Below are 18,413 nucleotides of genomic sequence, written 5' to 3'. Positions count from 1 at the left end.
TGAGCCTAGAGGATGGAGTAGAACTGCCTCGTAGGGTTTCCAAGGAGTGGCTGGTGGATTTGAACTGCTGACCTTTTGCTTTGCAGCTGAGCTCTTAACCACTATACCACCAGGGCTCCAGAGTTCAGGTATAGAGACTTTAATCAAATATCACACAAGTAAATGTAAAGTTCCGACTGTGATGCATAGCTACAAATGAGAAGTACTTTGTGGCATAATGGCATAAAAGGTGAACTTGAGCAAGTCAAGGAATCAAGGAAGGATTCACTAAAGAAGAGAGGGCAGGAGAGTGTCCTCACAAAGGAAATAAATAGCCCCCTGCGAAGTCGCTGTGGTAGGAGGGAGCATGGCATATACCAGGAATTGAAAGAAGACTAGTGAGCTGGAGCAGAGAGAGCAGGGAGGAGCGTGATATCATGTGAGACTGCAGAAGCTGCCAAGGACTGTGGAGGGCCTTCTTGGCAAAGGTAGGTATCTTTATCCTAATAGCCATGAGAAGCCATTAAGCTGTCTTAAATGTGTATGTGAAATGATCAGACCTGCATTCTGAAAAGATTATCTTTCCTGTGGGATAGAGAATAGATTAGTGGGGGAGTCTAGGGTGGAAGCATGGAGACCTGGTAGAAGGTTATCTGTGCAGGTAAGAGATAATATTTACTTTTGCTGGAGGTAACAGATACTGGGAGAACTAAAAGAAGAGGAAAGAGAAAACGAGGAAGTGTGAAATCAAGAAAGGATGTGATTGTTGTTGATTTTCATGAAGAAACTTGGCATTTTATAAGTTAATGGGAAGAATATAAGAGATGAGAAAGGTTAAAGAATAATCAATTATGTAATGTCCTTGAAAAGGCAGGAGGGAAGGGACCCAAAGCAGAGATAGGGAGACTGGCCATTGATAGTGTTAACAAAAAAATTTATTTTATTTTATTTTTTTTGTTAACACTATCAATGCCAGTCTCCCTAAGAGGGTGGGAAATACAGATGGGGGTGGGTCCTGACAGGAAGATTAGAGCATGTCCATCTGATGGCTTCTACTTTCTCTAAAAGTAGGAAGCAAGCAAATCTGCTGGAGAGAAAAGGGAAATGGAGGTTAGAGGTTTAATGGTAGTGGAGACAGTTTGATATAGTTGTTTTGGAGCATGGGGAAGAGTGTTTCTCAGAGAAATACTGTGGGTTTGTGAGGCCTCTTGGTATTAGATATGGGACCAGTCCATTTCAACATATAGCTTTCTCCAGCAGATCCAAGCTGCTGAGGTGTAGTCATGGGGAGAGGGGAGAGTTGGTTCATCCAACATAGGGGTTTTCCAAATGGACAGGACGGAAAGAGAGAAGACAGAGGGAGTTTAGAGTATTGGCAAGAGTGTTGCTGAAATGATGGGCCATGGGAACTAAGTGGCATAAGGCGTGAACTAAAGAAAGGAGAGGGTGATGAATGGGAGAAAATAGAGATGACAGTGAACTGCAGATCCTATGGAGTCTGAGAACAGTTTGTAGGAGTAGTGGAGGAAGAAGAGACTGGTCAGAGAGTGGACTCATTTATTAGTCATTTAGAGATAGAGCCATTACCAGTTATTAGTCAGGGTAAACTAACGGTATAGCAAGCAGTGCCAAAATGTTCAGTGGCTTAAGATAGTATGAGCTTATTTCTCATTAATATAACAAGAGTTTTTCTTGCTCACAGAATAGTCCAAGCAGGTGTTCCTTTTGGACTACTCTTCAGGGAAGCTTTTCTCCAAGTAGATCCAGGGACCAAGCTCTTTCTGTGTTGTGACTCCTCTTTCCCATGACCTCAGAGTCCTCCACTGGACTCTTTGCATTCAGGTGGCACAGGCAGGAAGAGAGAGAATCATACAAGGGCAGGTTCTATGAACCAGACTTGGAAGTGGCACACATCACTTCCTCCTAGGTAGCTAGGAAATATAATCTAGCTGTGTGCCCAGAAGGAAAAGACAAATAGTTTGATGAACAACTAGCCAAGTTCTGCTACACGTGACCAGATCTAAAGTGTGACCATGAAGATGGGTACCTGAGATAGATAGAGGAGAAGGTTGTTGATGATGTCAAGCAGTTGAGCAGTCAGAATCCTAAATGGGCTGTCCATGTGGACATTGATTTTACCCAGATTGATGGTTGACTTTGGAGTGTGGAGCTCAACTATGCACCAAGTGCCCAAGTCCTCCATGAATGAGTCTGACTGACCAGGGGCCAGTCAGGAGATGTCAGCAATGAAGAGGGAAATGAGTGGTCTCTTCTGGAGGCCAGAGAGCCATCTTTCCCTGCCCCCGAGGCACAAGTAGAGGCCTCAGCTCCTCCTTCCTGGCCAAGTAAATGTGGCTGCCTTTAAGTGTGGTGTCTGTGGTACAACACTCTGGAAGTACTCCTCAAGGGCAGAACCCAGGCTTGATCACCTCTATGTGCCCAGTGCTCAGCATATGGCTTGGCCCAATGGAACATCTATGACTGTTGGAAGAGTGAATGAATGTCTCAATATCCAGGAAGCATCTCATGCTAAAATCAGTGATTTCTACACTTGCCCTTTGGGGCTTAGAGATGGGAAGAGATTGAAGCCTCTGGGTTTTGTCTGTCTTTCACAGACCACCTCACAACCCTGCCCCACGTGCAGAAGTACCTAAAGTCCGTACGATACATTGAAGAGCTCCAGAAGTTCGTGGAAGATGACAATTACAAGTAAGTCCCCGCCTACTTCTCATATTTGTTAGGCCCGCCCCCTCTCGGCTGTTGCCCTCAACATTCTGGCACTTACAGGTGGCCTTGGCCTTGTTGGGACCAGGGCTTATAGAAAGTCATTCTAGCAGCACCCTCCCCCAACACACACAAGTACACGTATGTAATGTGACTTCTGAACCCACAGACCCCACAGTGGCTTTCTGAGCATCTCTTCCCATTTGCCTCTGTCCTAACCCCCGAGGTTCCACGGTTCTGAGAAAGGTTTTCTGTTAACTTATCAGCTTGACTTTCTCATACAGTATTGTAACAGAATGCTAATTTGAACTCCATAGATATGTATGGCGCAGGCTTGCCCTTTCTGGGTTATCGTGAGTGACTCCTTCCATACCCACCTCACTCGGTGGAAGGCCAGCTTTCTAGCCACATCTCCAGGCTAGCAAACAAAGAGTTCTCTGAGAGCCCATTTTATGTATGGGACAGCCCTCTGTGGCTCCCAACTTTCTGCAGGACTCTTGCTGTCAGTCATTGTCCAAGGTCCCATCTCCACCCCCATGCAGTCCCTGTGGTGGAGACCCAGCTTCTGTAAAGACCCTTGTAGGCCCTCTGGCCTCAGCTTCCACTCATTGTGCTTGGGCTTTCAATTATTTCTTCATTTGTGGCCCCTGGGAACTTACCCAGCATTTCCATGTATTTGGAGCAGGTCAACTTTGTCTGCCACATTGATTAGACATCCTCTTGTCTCATTTTGAGCTTGTCAACTGTGAGCCTTAGTAATTTTCATATCATCTGATAACAAGGTAGGCCTCAGTCATCTTGCAAGTGATTGTCACCTAAATGCTAACTTAGCAGAGCCCTGGTGGTGCAGTGGTTAAGAGCTCAGCTGCTAACCCAAAAGTTGGCAGTTCAAATCTAGCACCTGCTCTTTGGAAACCCTATGGGGCAGCCCTACTCTCTCCTATAGGGTCGCTATGAGTTGGAATTGACTCAATGGCAACAGGTTTTATTTTTTTAAATGCCAACTTTACATGTATTGTTTTAAGCCTCATTTCATTGGTTGCTTCCAGCATACTATGATTCTTTTGAATCCCATTACCCAATATATGTTATGTCTCTTCCAGTTTTAGGCCTACGAACCTGATTAGCTTAATTACTTTGTCTTGATCCAAGTCGTTGAAAACTGTAGGGAGCTGTGACCACTAGCAACATACTCAGGTTACCAGTGATTTACTCACCGGGACCTTGGGAATGGCTGTTCCAGTAGCTACACATCTGGCTACCTCTACAGTAGTGATTCCTAGCTCTGACTGTGAATCAGAATCACCTGAGGTTTCTAATGTACAGGTGGGGCCTGGAAATTAGTATTTTTTCAGAGATCCCCAGGTGGTTCTGATGATCAGCCGTGTTTAAGAACATAGATATGATGTCTGTAGTTATTAATGTGTCAGTTTGTCATGCTGTGGGGCCTTACGTATTACTGTGATGCTGGAAGCTATGCCACCAGATACCAGCAGGGTCGCTCATGAAGGACAGGTTTCAGCTGAGCTTCCAGACTAAGGCAGACTAGGAAGAAGGACCTGGCAGTCTACTTCTGAAAAGTATTAGCCAGTGAAAACCTTATGAATAACAGTGGAACACTGTCTGATATAGTGCTGGAAGATGAGCCCCCCAGGTTGGAAGGCACTCAAAAGATGACTGGGGAAGAGCTGCCTCCTCAAAGTAGAGGTGACCTTAATGACATGGATGGAGTAAAGCTTTCAGGACCTTCATTTGCTAATGTGGCATGACTCAAAATGAGAAGAAACAGCTGCACACATCTATTAATAATCAGAACCTGGAATGTACAAAGTATGAATCTAGGAAAATTGGAAATCAAAAATGAAATGGAATGCATAAACATCAATATCCTAGGCATTAGTGAGCTAAAATGAACTGGTGGGGGCCGTTTTGAATTGGGCAGTCATATAGTCTACTGTGCTGGGAATGACAACTTGAAAAGGAATGGTGTTGCATTCATCGTCAAAAAGAACATTTCAAGATCTATCCTGACGTACAGTGCTGTCAGTGATAGGATAATATCCATATGCCTAGGAGGAAGACCAGTTAATACAACTATTATTCAAATTGAATGCATCTGTGGAAAAAGATGATGGAAAAGCTCAATATCATTATTCAGAACAAGGCCAGGGGCTGACTGTGGACCAAACCATCAATTGTTCATGTGCAAGTTCAAGCTGAAACTGAAGAAAATCAGAACAAGTCCACGAGAGCCAAAATATGACCTTGAGTATATCCCACCTGAATTTAGAGACTATCTCAAGAATAGATTTGACACATTGAACACTAGTGACCGAAGACCAGACGAGTTGTAGAATGACATCAAGGATATCATCCATGAAGAAAGCTAGAGGTCATTGAAAAGACAGAAAAGAAAAAAAAGACCAAGATGGATGTCAGAGGAAACTCTGAAACTTGCTCTTGAGCGTCGAGCAGCTAAAGCAAAAGGAAGAATTAATGAAATAAAAGAACTGAACAGAAGATTTCAAAGGGTGGCTCAAGAGGATGAAGTATCTTAATGACATGTGCAAAGAGCTGGAGATGGAAAACCGAAAGGGAAGAACACACTCGGCGTTTCTCAAGCTGAAAGAACTGAAGAAAAAGTTCAAGCCTCGAGTTGCAATAGTGAAGGATTCCATGGGAAAAATATTAAACGACGCAGGAAGCGTCAAAAGAAGATGGAAGGAATACACAGAGTCATTATGCCAAAAAGAATTAATCGATATTCAACTATTTCAAGAGGTGGCATATGATCAGGAACCGATGGTACTGAAGGAAGACGTCCAAGCTGCTCTGAAGGCATTGGCGAAAAACAAGGGTCCAGGAATTGATGGAATATCAATTGAGATGTTTCAACAAACAGATGCAGTGCTGGAGGTGCTCACTCGTCTATGCCAAGAAAATGTGGAAGACAGCTTCCTGGCCAACTGACTGGAAGAGATCCATATTTATGCCTATTCCCAAGAAAGGTGATCCAACTGAATGTGCAAATTATAGAACAATATAGATAGTATCACACGCAAGCAAAATTTTGGTGAAGATCATTCAAAAACGGCTGTAGCAGTATATTGACAGGGAACTGCCAAAAATTCAGGCTGGTTTCAGAAGAGGATGTGGAACCAGGGATATCATTGCTGATGTCAGATGGATCCTGGCTGAAAGCAGAGAATACCAGAAGAATGTTTACCTGTGTTTTATTGACTAGGCAAAGGCATTTGACTGTGTGGATCATAACAAATTATGGATAACATTGCGAAGAATGGGAATTCCAGACCACTTAATTGTGCTCATGAGGAACCTTTATATAGATCAAGAGGCAGTTGTTGAGACGGAACCAGGGGATACTGATTGGTTTAAAGTCAGGAAAGGTGTGTGCCAGGGTTGTATTCTTTCACCATACCTATTTAATCTGTATGCTGAACAAATAATCCGAGAAGCTGGACTATATGAAGAAGAACGGGGCATCAGGATTGGAGGAGGACTCATTAACAACCTGTGTTATGCAGATGACACAATCTTGCTTGCTGCAAGTGAAAAGGACTTGAAGCACTTACTAATGAAGATCAAAGACCACAGCCTTTAGTATGGATTGCACCTCAACACAAAGAAAACAAAAATCCTCACAACTGGACCAATGAGCAACATCATGGTAAACGGAGAAAAGATTGAAGTTGTCAAGGATTTCATTTTATTTGGATCCACAGTCAACAGCCATGGAAGCAGCAGTCAAGAAATCAAAAGACAAATTGCATTGGGTAAATCTGCTGGGGAAAGACCTCTTTAAAGTGTTGAAGACCAAAGATGACACCTTGAAGACTAAGGTGCACCTGACCCAAGCCATGGTATTTTCGATCGCATCATATGTATGTGAAAGCTGGACAATGAATAAGGAAGACCGAAGAAGAATTGACGCCTTTGAATTGTGGTGTTGGCAGAGAATATTGAATATACCATGGACTGCCAAAAGAACGAACAAATCCGTCTTAGAAGAAGTAAAACTAGAATACTCCTTGGAAGCAAGAATGGCAAGACTGCGTCTTACGTATTTGGACATGTTGTCAGGAGGGTCGAGTCCCTGGAGAAAGACATCATGCTTGATAGAGTACAGGGTCATCGGAAAAGAGGAAGACCCTTAACGAGATGGATTGACACAGTGGCAGCAACAGTGAGCTCAAGTATAACAACAATTGTGAGGATGGCCCAGGACCAGGCAGTGTTTCGTTCTGTTGTGCATAGGGTCACTATGAGTCGGAACCAACTCGATGGCACCTAACAACAACACAACAACAACAATTTGTTAAAGTAGAATATAATATGAAATTGTGATATATAATAGTTAAAACAGTAGATGAAGGCCAAAGATTACAGTTAAAATTGTGTCCGCCATAAATTAAGCTCATTTTATTTACAAAGCATTTACTGTTCCTGAAAAGAGTACCCTGGAGTAAAAAATTATTCCCACTTAGGTTCTGGGATAATATTTTCCATTCGTGTGCATATTGAGATTAAGGAAACAGTAGTTTTTCATTAACATTAATATCCTTTAAGGAGAAAAATGGTCTATAAATACTTCTAACCATGAGATAATCCTTGGGCAAGTTGCAGATCATGAGTAATTACTACTTCCATCCTGAAGTACGTTCAACGACCCCAGTACTTTATGTAAAACAACAGCATCAGCCTGGATTTTATAAAGGCCTTTTGTTGTGCTCACAGTGGACAAACACAAGAGAGGAAGCATGCATTCTCACTCCAGGTTCCCAGACCCATTGAGGGGGTGTCCCTTTCCAGAGAGTTCTTGGCTCTGACTGGCATGAGATGGGTGGGCCTTGTGATTCTGCTTGAGGAGCCCACACTTCACGGCGCAACTCATGCCCTGGAGACTTGCTCCCCATCCCCAAAGGATGCAGTGGTTTAGTTATTACATTGCATTTCTAATATCCTGTCACCATCTGCTTTGTAGATATTGTGCCAAGGGGCCAACCAGTGCTTTGTTTGTCTTGGCCTTTTTTCTATTTTTTTAATTTAAGAAAAATTATCCAAATTCCCACCATGTAAAAAGAGTGACCATTAGCATTAAGTGAAGCTAATTTCAGAAACTTTTTCTCTGCATATATACATGGAGAAGGATGGATCAACGGACGAATACAAGAGTAGAATTTATTGAAATTGAATCATACTATACTTGCTAATTTTAATTAAAAGTATTAACTTTAATTTTATTTTAATTTAACCAGTGAAAGGACCTAAAATAAAACTTATGGAATTGCTGCTCTTCAAATAAATGTTTCTTCACCACAAGAGATATTGTTTCCTAAAAGATCCTTCTAAGCTTAATAAAAGAGGTCAGGAGACTTAACATAGTAAAAATGTCTATTCTACCAAAAGCCATCTATACATATAACGCACTTCTGATCCAAATTCCAATGTCATTTTTTAAGGTGGTAGAGAAACAAATCACCAATTTCATATGGAAGGGAAAGAAGCCTCGGATAAGCAAAGCATTACTGAAAAAGAAGAAGAAAGTGGGGGGCCTCACTCTACCTGATTTCAGAAGCTATTATACAGCCACAGTAGTCAGAACAGCCTGGTACTGGTACAACAACAGGCACATAGACCAATGGAACAGAATTGAGAACCCAGATATAAATCCATCCATGTATGAGCAGCTGATACTTGACAAAGGACCAGTGTCAGTTAATTGGGGAAAAGATAGTCTTTTTAACAAATGGTGCTGGCATAACTGGATATCCATTTGCAAAAAAATGAAACAGGACCCATACCTCACACCAAGCACAAAAACTAACTCCAAGTGGATCAAAGACCTGAACATAAAGACTAAAACGATAAAGATCATGGAAGAAAAAATAGGGACAACCCTAGGAGCCCTAATACAAGGCATAAACAGAATACAAAACATTACCAAAAATGACGAAGAGAAACCCAATAACTGGGAGCTCCTAAAAATCAAACACCTATGCGCTTCTAAAGACTTCACCAAAAGAGTAAAAAGACCACCTACAGACTGGGAAAGAATTTTCAGCTATGACATCTCTGACCAGCGCCTGATCTCTAAAATCTACATGATTCTGTCAAAACTCAACCACAAAAAGACAAACAACCCAATCAAGAAGTGGGCAAAGGATATGAACACACACTTCACTAAAGAAGATATTCGGGCAGCTAACAGATACGTGAGAAAATGCTCTCCATCATTAGCCATTAGAGAAATGCAAATTAAAACTACGATGAGATTCCATCTCACTCCAACAAGGCTGGCATTAATCCAAAAAACACAAAATACTAAATGTTGGAGAGGCTGCGGAGAGATTGGAACTCTTATACACTGCTGGTGGGAATGTAAAATGGTACAACCACTTTGGAAATCTATCTGGCGTTATCTTAAACAGTTAGAAATAGAACTACCATACAACCCAGAAATCCCACTCCTCGGAATATACCCTAGAGAAACAAGAGCCTTCACACAAACAGATATATGCACACCCATGTTTATTGCAGCTCTGTTTACAATAGCAAAAAGCTGGAAGCAACCAAGGTGTCCATCAACGGATGAATGGGTAAATAAATTGTGGTATATTCACACAATAGAATACTACGCATTGATAAAGAACAGTGATGAATCTGTGAAACATTTCATAACATGGAGGAACCTGGAAGGCATTATGCTGAGCGAAATGAGTCAGAGGCAAAAGGACAAATATTGTATAAGACCACTATTATAAGATCTTGAGAAATAGTAAAAACTGAGAAGAACACATACTTTTGTGGTTACGAGGGGGGAGGGAGGGAGGGAGGGAGAGGATTTTTTATTGATTAATTAGTAGATAAGAACTGCTTTAGGTGAAGGGAAGGACAACACTCAATACATGGACGGTCAGCTCAATTGGACTGGACCAAAAGCAAAAAAGTTTCCGGGGTAAAATGAATGCTTCAAAGGTCAGTGGAGCAAGGGCAGGGGTTTGGGGACCATGGTTTAAGGGGACTTCTAAGTCAATTGGCAAAATAATTCTATTATGAAAACATTCTGCCTCCCACTTTGAAATGTGGCGTCTGGGGTCTTAAATGCTAACAAGCGGCCATCTAAGATGCATCAATTGGTCTCAACCCACCTGGAGCAAAGGAGAATGAAGAACACCAAGGTCACACGACAACTAAGAGCCCAAGAGACAGAAAGGGCCGCATGAACCAGAGACCTACATCATCCTGAGACCAGAAGAACTAGTTGGTGCCCGGCCACAATCGATGACTGCCCTGACAGGGAGCCCAACAGAGAACCCCTGAGGGAGCAGGAGATCAGTGGGATGCAGACCCCAAATTCTCATAAAAAGACCATACTTACTGGTCTGACTGAGACTAGAGGAATCCCGGCGGCCATGGTCCCCAGACCTTCTGTTGGCACAGGACAGGAACCATCCCCGAAGACAACTCATCAGACATGAAAGGGACTGGACAGTGGGTGGGAGAGAGATGCTGATGAAGAGTGAGCTAATTATATCAGGTGGACACTTGAGATTGTGTTGGCATCTCCTGTCTGGAGGGGGGATGGGAGGATAGAGAGAGTGGGAAGCTGGCAAAATTGTCACGAAAGGAGAGACTGGAAGGGCTGACTCATTACGGGGAGAGCAAGTGGGAGTACGGAGTAAGATGTATGTAAACTTATATGTGACAGACTGACTTGATTTGTAAACGTTCACTTGAAGCTCAATAAAAGTTAATAAAAAAAAAAGAGGTCAGGAGAAACATAAGAGGTTTGAGTCAATTAGAGTTTTATTTTAACTAGGTTTACATTGTGAACATCAGTTGACTCTGGTTATGAAAAAAGAGGATGTTAATACTCTTCCCCTTCCTTCACCCCTCCTCTGCCGCCTCCCAGTTTTTTGTTAGTTGTGTTATTATTCATGTTCCAGAATCATAATTCCTACTATTTAGTAATCTTAAACAGATTCAATTCTGACCACCTGTTTTTTACCCCAGATTCTTCATTCCTGGAGTCTTCGTTTTAAATCCATCTCTTATTTAACTGAATTTCGTTATGACGTAGGTTTCTTTCTTCCCTGCAAAAAGAACTCATAGGTCCTGCGTTCCCGGATTTCTTATGAAAATGTCTGTATCTTCCTGGGTCTAGCATCATTGGGTCATGCTCCTTTGCTTCTCTCCCTCAGACCTTGCTCCATTGCCTTCTGGAGTTCGATGTTGCTATAGAGAGGTTTGAAGTCAGTCTGATTTTTTTCCTCTTGTAAGTGACTTGTTTTGTTGGCCTGGTTTGGGTAAAGAATTCCTTGAAGTTCAAAAGCTTAGTAGTAAGGGAATTCCTCAGAGTGGAGGGTTCTGTACCAACTTTCCCTGAAACATGGTGTGCCCTTTTTTTCATTTCTGAAAAATTCTTCGGGCTTATATTTGTGCCGTTTCTTGGCTTCTGTCTTTCAGGGATCCTAGGAATCCATATGTTGGATACTCTCTGCTCTCCATATTTGTTATCTTCTTTCTAATGGCTGTAATCCCCACCTTTTTCATCAATAATCACTCTGAGGGTTTGTTTCTACTTACTCATTCAGTCCTCTGTTGTTTCAGTCCTTGATCTGTTCTCTTAGGTCTTCAGTCTCCCTTTTTAATTTATCCCTTTGTTTTATCATCTCATTTTTCAGGTTTTGTTTTATTCAATCCATGTTCTTAATAAGTTCTATGGGTTGAAGCATTGGTAAAATTCTGTTTTTTCCTTGGGCTGCCTTTTAGGTTGGGCTCTTTGGAAAGTGCTATATTCCTTTCTTTTTCCTTTTGTTGTGAAAGGATGTTTATTTAGTCACCATATCATTTCTTTTCATCTTGTTCCTGTTTGAGAGGCTCCATCTGGATATTCCATGACTCTAATACAGGGAAGGAGACATCTGATCCTCCTCCCATGGTGAGGTGGGCTGGTTTTCCTCCCCTGCTGTGCTGTGAGGCCCATGGGTTCTTGGTCTTTCCCCTCTTCTGTAGCCTAAAGGAGTGAGGGGAAGAAATGGCTCAGGCTGCATCGAGGCAGGGGATATGCAGTCTTTTTAGATAAGTGACCTCTTTTAAAAGGTCTGTATAAGGGTTTCTTCCAAGTAGTTGCAGGGCTGTAATCCATTCCAGAAAGGGGATATCCTTAGGTTTCAAATCCTACCCTGTGGAGACCTTCATGTTCTCCACCCATTTGATCAGTTTCTCCCCCACATCTGTTGCTACTCAGAAGAGAGAAAGGTAAGAACTCCCACTCAGTTACTGAGAAGTCTTAGAGGGCAGGAGGGAAGCCATGCTATGTTTCAACTCTTGTTGCAACTTCGGATCCTCTTTTTCTTTCCTTGGTTACAAGTTTTCGAAGTTCATGGCTTTAAATTATACCCCTTAACTTGTTTAGTTGCAGCTGGTAATTATTTTACTCATAAGCCTTTGTAATTGTTTGTTGGTTTTGTTGGAAGAGGGAGGATACGGAATCTGGCTCTGCTCTGTCATTTTCACTCAGAAGTTCTTACTCTGTGCTTAAAAAACAAAATAATAGTGAGGTGCCAGTCCTCATAACCTGTCCACTGCCTGGTACCTCTCTGGGACCGTCTGACAAGAGAGAGTGCAGTGTAATGATTAAAAGCCCTGGTTTGGGTCAAACAGTCCTGGGTTTGATCTCCTACACTGCTGCTTGCTTTCCCTGTGAATTTGGGAGAGCTTTTACTTAACCTTGCTGCTCCTCAGTTTTTCCATCCATAAAACGTGGACAATAAATGTACCTAGTTCATAGAGTTGTTGTGAGAATTATACATTTGTGCACAGTAAACAATGAGCCATTATTGTTCTTTGTAGTTTGTCTTCCTTAACCATTGTTTCTCAGACATGGGACCAAGAGGGAACTGGCTGTGGTCTGGAGCAGACCTTGCAAGATTCCGGGGTTCCAGGATTATAATACCCTTAACCAAAACTCAACCAAACCCAGTGCCGTCAAGTCGATTCTGACTCATAGTGACCCTATAGGACAGAGTAGAACTGCCCCATAGAGTTTCCAAGGAGCACCTGGTGGATTTGAACTGCCAACCCTTTGGTTTGCAGCTGTAGCACTTAACCACTACGCCACCAGGGTTTCCATACCCTTAACAGCAATCCATTTTTCCCAACACCAAGCATACACATACTCAGTTCTCCCTCTGATAACAACAGAGCATATCTGATCTTGTGACAATCTTTGTTTTCAGACTGTCGCTCAGAATTGAACCGGGAAGCAGCTCTCCGAGACTAGTCTCTTCCAAGGAAGATCTTGCAGGTATTGTAGCACCTCACTTGGGAGCATACCTACTATATAATAGACTCAACATGGCTGCCAGGTTTGGCGTTGACTGTGGAGCCAAAGGGCAGAGTTGGGTTTACAGCTTGGCGGACTCAGCTGTCCCTGCTCACAGTCTTACCACACCAACCTGCCTGGGCTCCTGATCACATGGGACACCTGTGGGATACTCTGTGTTGGAAGTCCCTGGAAGAACCTGGGTGTTGGCACCTGGAACAAAACAGCCCCAAGAGTGGCAAGATCAGAACCCCAATTTGTAGCATGCACAGTGTAAAGAAAGCACCAGGGTCGTCTCCAGACCACCAGGACCCTTATCATCAGGCCTGCTGCCCAGGCTCAGGTTTATTGCTCAATGAGGGGGGAGGTGGGGGGGTGGCGGTGTGTGGTGGTGCTCAGGATGCCTGAGGCATTGAGTACCACCGGACACAGATGGCTCTTCCTGGAGCATCAGTTTTATTAACATATTTGGGGGATATAGAACACAGTATTTCCTGGTGAGTAAGAACCCAGTCTTTGAAATCATTGAGACCTGGGTTCAAACCTGAGCTCTGCTATTTCCAAGTTTGGTTGCTTTACCTTTCTGATCTTCAGTGGCCTCATCCACAAAATAGAGGTAATAATAGTCCTTACATTATAGAGTTGTTGTGATGGCTGAATAAGTTCACGCCTTTAAAGTGCTCAGCCCAGACCAAGCAAATGGTGAAAGTGTCCATGGTATTAGCTGTTTCATTGTTACTATTATAATGGTTACCTTTTATTGGTATTCCAGCCAACTCTCAGTGGCTAGGGATGATCTCCTCTGCTGCTGCCCAGGTAGGTAGCAGATGACGGATTGGTGGGGAGGAGGGGTAGAGGGTCTGACCACCTTTGCTGCTGCTGGTTTCTCTCTCTCATTCTGAGTGAGATCTGGGTCACACCAAACAGGATTCTAGGCCACTGAATATTAGGCAAGTGACTTCATCCCTTTGGTCCTTGGTTTCCTTACCTATAAAATGGAGATAATAAAACCTTTGTCCCAGGACATGGAACATCAAAAATAAAATTATATTAGGAAGGTACTTGGTGTAGTCTGACATGGAGCAAGTGTTCAGTAATCATGTGGCTTTTGCAAGCTGCTACCTGGTGCCATGCAACCCATAGTCTGGTAATCTATTCAAGCCACTCTCTCCACCCTCCCAAGCTACTCCAGCTGCAGCAGTAACATCCCCTGGTAGGCACAGGGAAACCACAGAGTTCTACCAAGCAAGATCTTCCGTCTCACCTCCAGGGGTTTACTCCAGACTTTTGGTCCCCTCAGCTGGCTTTTATAACTTCTTCTGGCTGCATTTTACAAGGTGGACCTGCTCCTAGCACTCCTGGGTATGCCCTATCCTAACTTAGCAGAAGGAGATACCGATTGATCTACAGAGCCCTGGGAGATGGCTGTTGTCCACACCATGAGAGAAAGAGTCCTGGCCTAAGCTTGATTTTTACCGAGCCTTCAGGAAACCCTGGTGGTGTCTTGGTTAAGTGCTACAGCTGCTAACCAAAAGGTCAGCAGTTTGAACCCACCAGGCATTCCTTGGAAACTCTATAGGGCAGTTCTACTCTGTCCTATAGGGTTGCTGTGAGTTGGAATTGACTCAACAGCAGTGGGTTTTTAGTTTTGGTTCATGAGGTCAATATTAAAATATCTTCTTCACTCCTACAGCTCGGCAACAAAAAGACAAATAACCCAATTAAAAAATGGGCAAAGAACTTGAATAGACATAAGTCATTAGGGAAGTGCAAATCAAAACCACAATGAAGTACTACTTTACACCCACTGAAATGACCATTATCAGAAAAACAGAAAATAGCAAGTGTCAAGGATGTGGAGAAATTGGAACCCTCACTCATTGCTGGTGGTAATGTAAAATGGTGCAACCACTGTAGAAAATAGTTTGGTGGATACTCGAAAAGTTAAACATAGTCCAGAACTATGGCCCCCAGACACTCTCTTAACCCAGAACTAAAATCATTCCCGGAGCCCACTCTTTAGAACAAGATTAGACAGGACTGTAAAACAAAAAATAATACACATGAGGAGTGTGCTTCTTAGTTCAATCAGATACACGAGATCAAATGGCCGGCTCCTGTCCGGAGGCAGGATGAGAACTCAGAAAGGTTGAATGGACTCAGAGAACCCGGAGTGGAAAGGAGAAGTGTACTGTCACATTGTGGTGATTGCAACTAGTGTCACAAAACAATATGTGTATAAATTTATGTATGAGAAATTAACTTGAACTGTAAACTGTAACTTGCACAATAAAGATTTTTTTAAAAGTTAAACGTAGAATTACCACGTGACCCAACACTTCTACTCCTTGGTATATACCCCAAAGAATTGAAAACAGTGTCTCAAACAGACACTTGTACACCTGTATTCATTGCAGCATTATTGACAATAACCAAAAGGTAGAAACAACCCAAGTGCCCATCAACTGGATAAACACGTGGTATATCCATGGGATGGAATATTCCTGAGCCATAAAGAGAAATGAGATCCTGATACATGCTACACCATGGAAGAACCTTGAAAACATTATGCTGAGTGAAATAAGTCAGACACAAAAGGACAAATATTGTATCATCCCACTTGTATAAAATATGTAGAACAGGCGAATACATAGAGACAAAATTTATTAGTGAGGAGCGGGGCTGAAGGAAGGGGGAAATGGGGAGTTATTGTTTAAGGGGTACTGAGTTTCTGTTTAAGGTGATGAAAAACATTTGGAAATGGATAGTGATAAGGGTTGGACAACGTGGTGACTGCAATTAATGTCACTGAATTGCATACTTAAAAATGGTTAAAGTGACAAAAACAACTATAAAGGTTTCCTCAACTGAAGTTTGGGATTTTGCTATATAAACCTTAGAGTTAAACACTAAAATAGTAATATCATATAATACTAAATATAATATATATACCTTCTGTAGTACTTTCCCAAATCCACTGCCTTCTATACATGACAGATGACCCACTAGCAAGGGTGACCAGAAGGAAAGCTCCTGGTGCCTGTCTTCTGTCCCTGTTCTAGAACAGTTTCCCCCTCTCAGTTAACATTATTCGTTTCAAATGCTCAGTCACCTACACGTGACCTATGTGTATGTGTGTGGGGACAGAGGGAAGGTAGAGGGGTTTGAGTTCCCATCAGAGGGATGTAGGAAACAGCAGAATTCTAAAGCAGTTGTGGAGGGCCACAGAATGAACAGTAGGAAAGGCTGGCCGTTCAAGACTGTTTCTTCAAAAGATAATGCCAAAATTCCGGAGCATATTGAGAGCAGCCTCAAATACATTCTGCCCTTCTGAGTTCCTTCGAAATCAGTGTGAATCAAAGGCCTCTGCAGCCTTATCAGGTTAATATCCCTTAACAAAATGAGCCACATCTCTGGCCTTCTCCAGATGCCAAGACACCCCCATGGCCACACTTTCTTTCCACCCATCAGACAGTGCTGGATGGTCCATCTCCTAGTGCCCTTTCCTGCTGCCTGATTCTATTACTTCAGTGCCAGCAGGGCCTGAACCAAGCTCACTGCCCTGTCCCTGCATGCCAGGGCCATTAAGGCAGGAATATATGGGAGGGTAAGCGGTCATGCCAGAGGGAGGGTGTTAGCACCTCTCTCTAGTGGTTCTCTCCATACACAGGTCAAATGCAAGCCTCATCTTGGCCTGAGAAAAGCAGAGTCTCTGCAGAGTTCCTCACACCAGGACCTTTACATGTGTCTGAAATACCTTTTCCTTTTATTTCCATGGTCAGCTTTTGCCCATCCTTTTAAACTCAGAGAGACTGTTATTTCAGCTTTTTGTTTCTTTAGAACACTCACCATAATTTGTGATCATTCTTTTTATTCATCTGTTTCCCTGGCCTGACTCATTCCTTGTTGAATCTCCAGCACCTTGTATAATGCCTGCCCTTTGTAGATGCTTGATCCTCACAGGGTGGGTGGATGGATGGACGAATGACCGGGCCGAAGCTGGAGGTCACCTTCAGGCCCCAGGTGAGCCTTCAGTACGCTCTAGCCTGGAATACCGGTAGCGATTGCCGTGGAGTTGTTTCTAACTCATGGCAACCCCGTGTGTGTCAGAGTGGAACTGTTTTCCATAGGGTTTTCCATGGCTAGTTTTTTCAGAAGTACCAGGCCTTTCTTCTGAAGCGCCTTTGGGTAGACTCAAACCTTCAACCTTTTGGTTAGCAGCTGACGGTGTTAACCTTTTACACCACCCAAGGTCCAGCACGAGGGAGTTCTTGTTGCTGCAGTCTCAGACCTAAGTCTCAGAGAGTCCCATCCTCATCAGTGCCCTCCACCCCCACTAGGGTTGTCAGCCCAGACCCTTTGTCTGCACCAGCCATTCAACAAGCCAGCCTGCAGAGACTATAGGCTGCCCACTCCCTGGGGAGATGGTGGCAGAGGCCATCTCTTCCCTTCCAGCATCTGTCTGACCCCGATGAACCCCTCTCTTCACCAGCACCCACCTGGCAACCTCTTCCCTGAGGAAGAGACCAGGCCCCCGTCTCTGCCTCTGCCTCCAGTCCAGGTCTGTACCACCATCCCCTCCACTGCTAAAGCTGTGGAAGAGACCAAAGGATTGTACTCCAGAAGCCAGGCTCATGCGGAGCCAAGATGGCGGACTAGGCAGACGTTACCTCGGATCCCTCTTACAACAAAGACACGGAAAAACAAGTGAATCGATCACATACATAACAATCTACGAACCCTGAACAACAAACACGGATTTAGAGACGGAGAACGAACTAATACGGGGAAGCAGCGATAGTTTCCAGAGCCTGGAGCCAGCGTACCAGTCAGGTACGGCACAAGCACAGAGACCTCCTCCACCCCCCTGAACTAACCCCGGGAGGGGGACCAGCCGGTTCCACGGGCGGCGTGGGACGCAGCCGGTAGGAGAAGTCCCCGGGAGGCAGTGACTGATCTTGGAGCAGAAAGAGCAGCATCCGAGCCGGGGAACCGTCCCGCAGGGATTTGGACTGCTCGCAGGTACGCCATAAACACGGAAAGTTGCTCCACCCCCTGAACTAACCCCGGGAAGGGGACCAGCCGGGTCGCGCGGGCGGCGTGGGACGCAGCCGGTAGGAGAAGTCCCCGGGAGGCAGCGACTGGTATTGGAGTGGGGAGAACAGCGTTCCAGCTGGGACACTTGGTCGTGGCACAAGCACGGGGAGCTACTCCACCCATCTGAACTAACCCCGGGAGGGGGCCCACCTGGTTCACGGGGGCGGCACGGCCACGCGGCTGGAGGGACGAGAAGTCCCCGGGAGGCAGCGACTGATTTTGGAGTTGAGAGTGCACCGTCCCAGTAGGGGAGCCTTGACGCTGG

General features: G+C 44.0%; 1 protein-coding gene across 11 annotated transcripts in view; it reads left to right on the top strand.

Moving 5' to 3' along the window:
• RALGPS1 (Ral GEF with PH domain and SH3 binding motif 1) overlaps nt 1–18,413 on the top strand; it is a 407,684-nt gene that overhangs the window by 311,285 nt on the left and 77,986 nt on the right. For all 11 annotated transcript variants that reach the window (XM_064291416.1, XM_064291415.1, XM_064291413.1 and 8 more), the window contains 2 exons: nt 2,595–2,688; nt 12,966–13,033. In XM_064291416.1, the coding sequence (XP_064147486.1) occupies nt 2,595–2,688; nt 12,966–13,033 (162 nt within the window). The remainder of the gene's footprint in view (nt 1–2,594; nt 2,689–12,965; nt 13,034–18,413) is intronic.

Source organism: Loxodonta africana, chromosome 9 (assembly GCF_030014295.1).
Source record: "Loxodonta africana isolate mLoxAfr1 chromosome 9, mLoxAfr1.hap2, whole genome shotgun sequence".
NCBI lineage: Eukaryota > Metazoa > Chordata > Mammalia > Proboscidea > Elephantidae > Loxodonta > Loxodonta africana.
The sequence above is the reverse complement of the archived record's forward strand: the minus strand, read 5'-3'. Positions and strand labels throughout refer to the sequence as shown.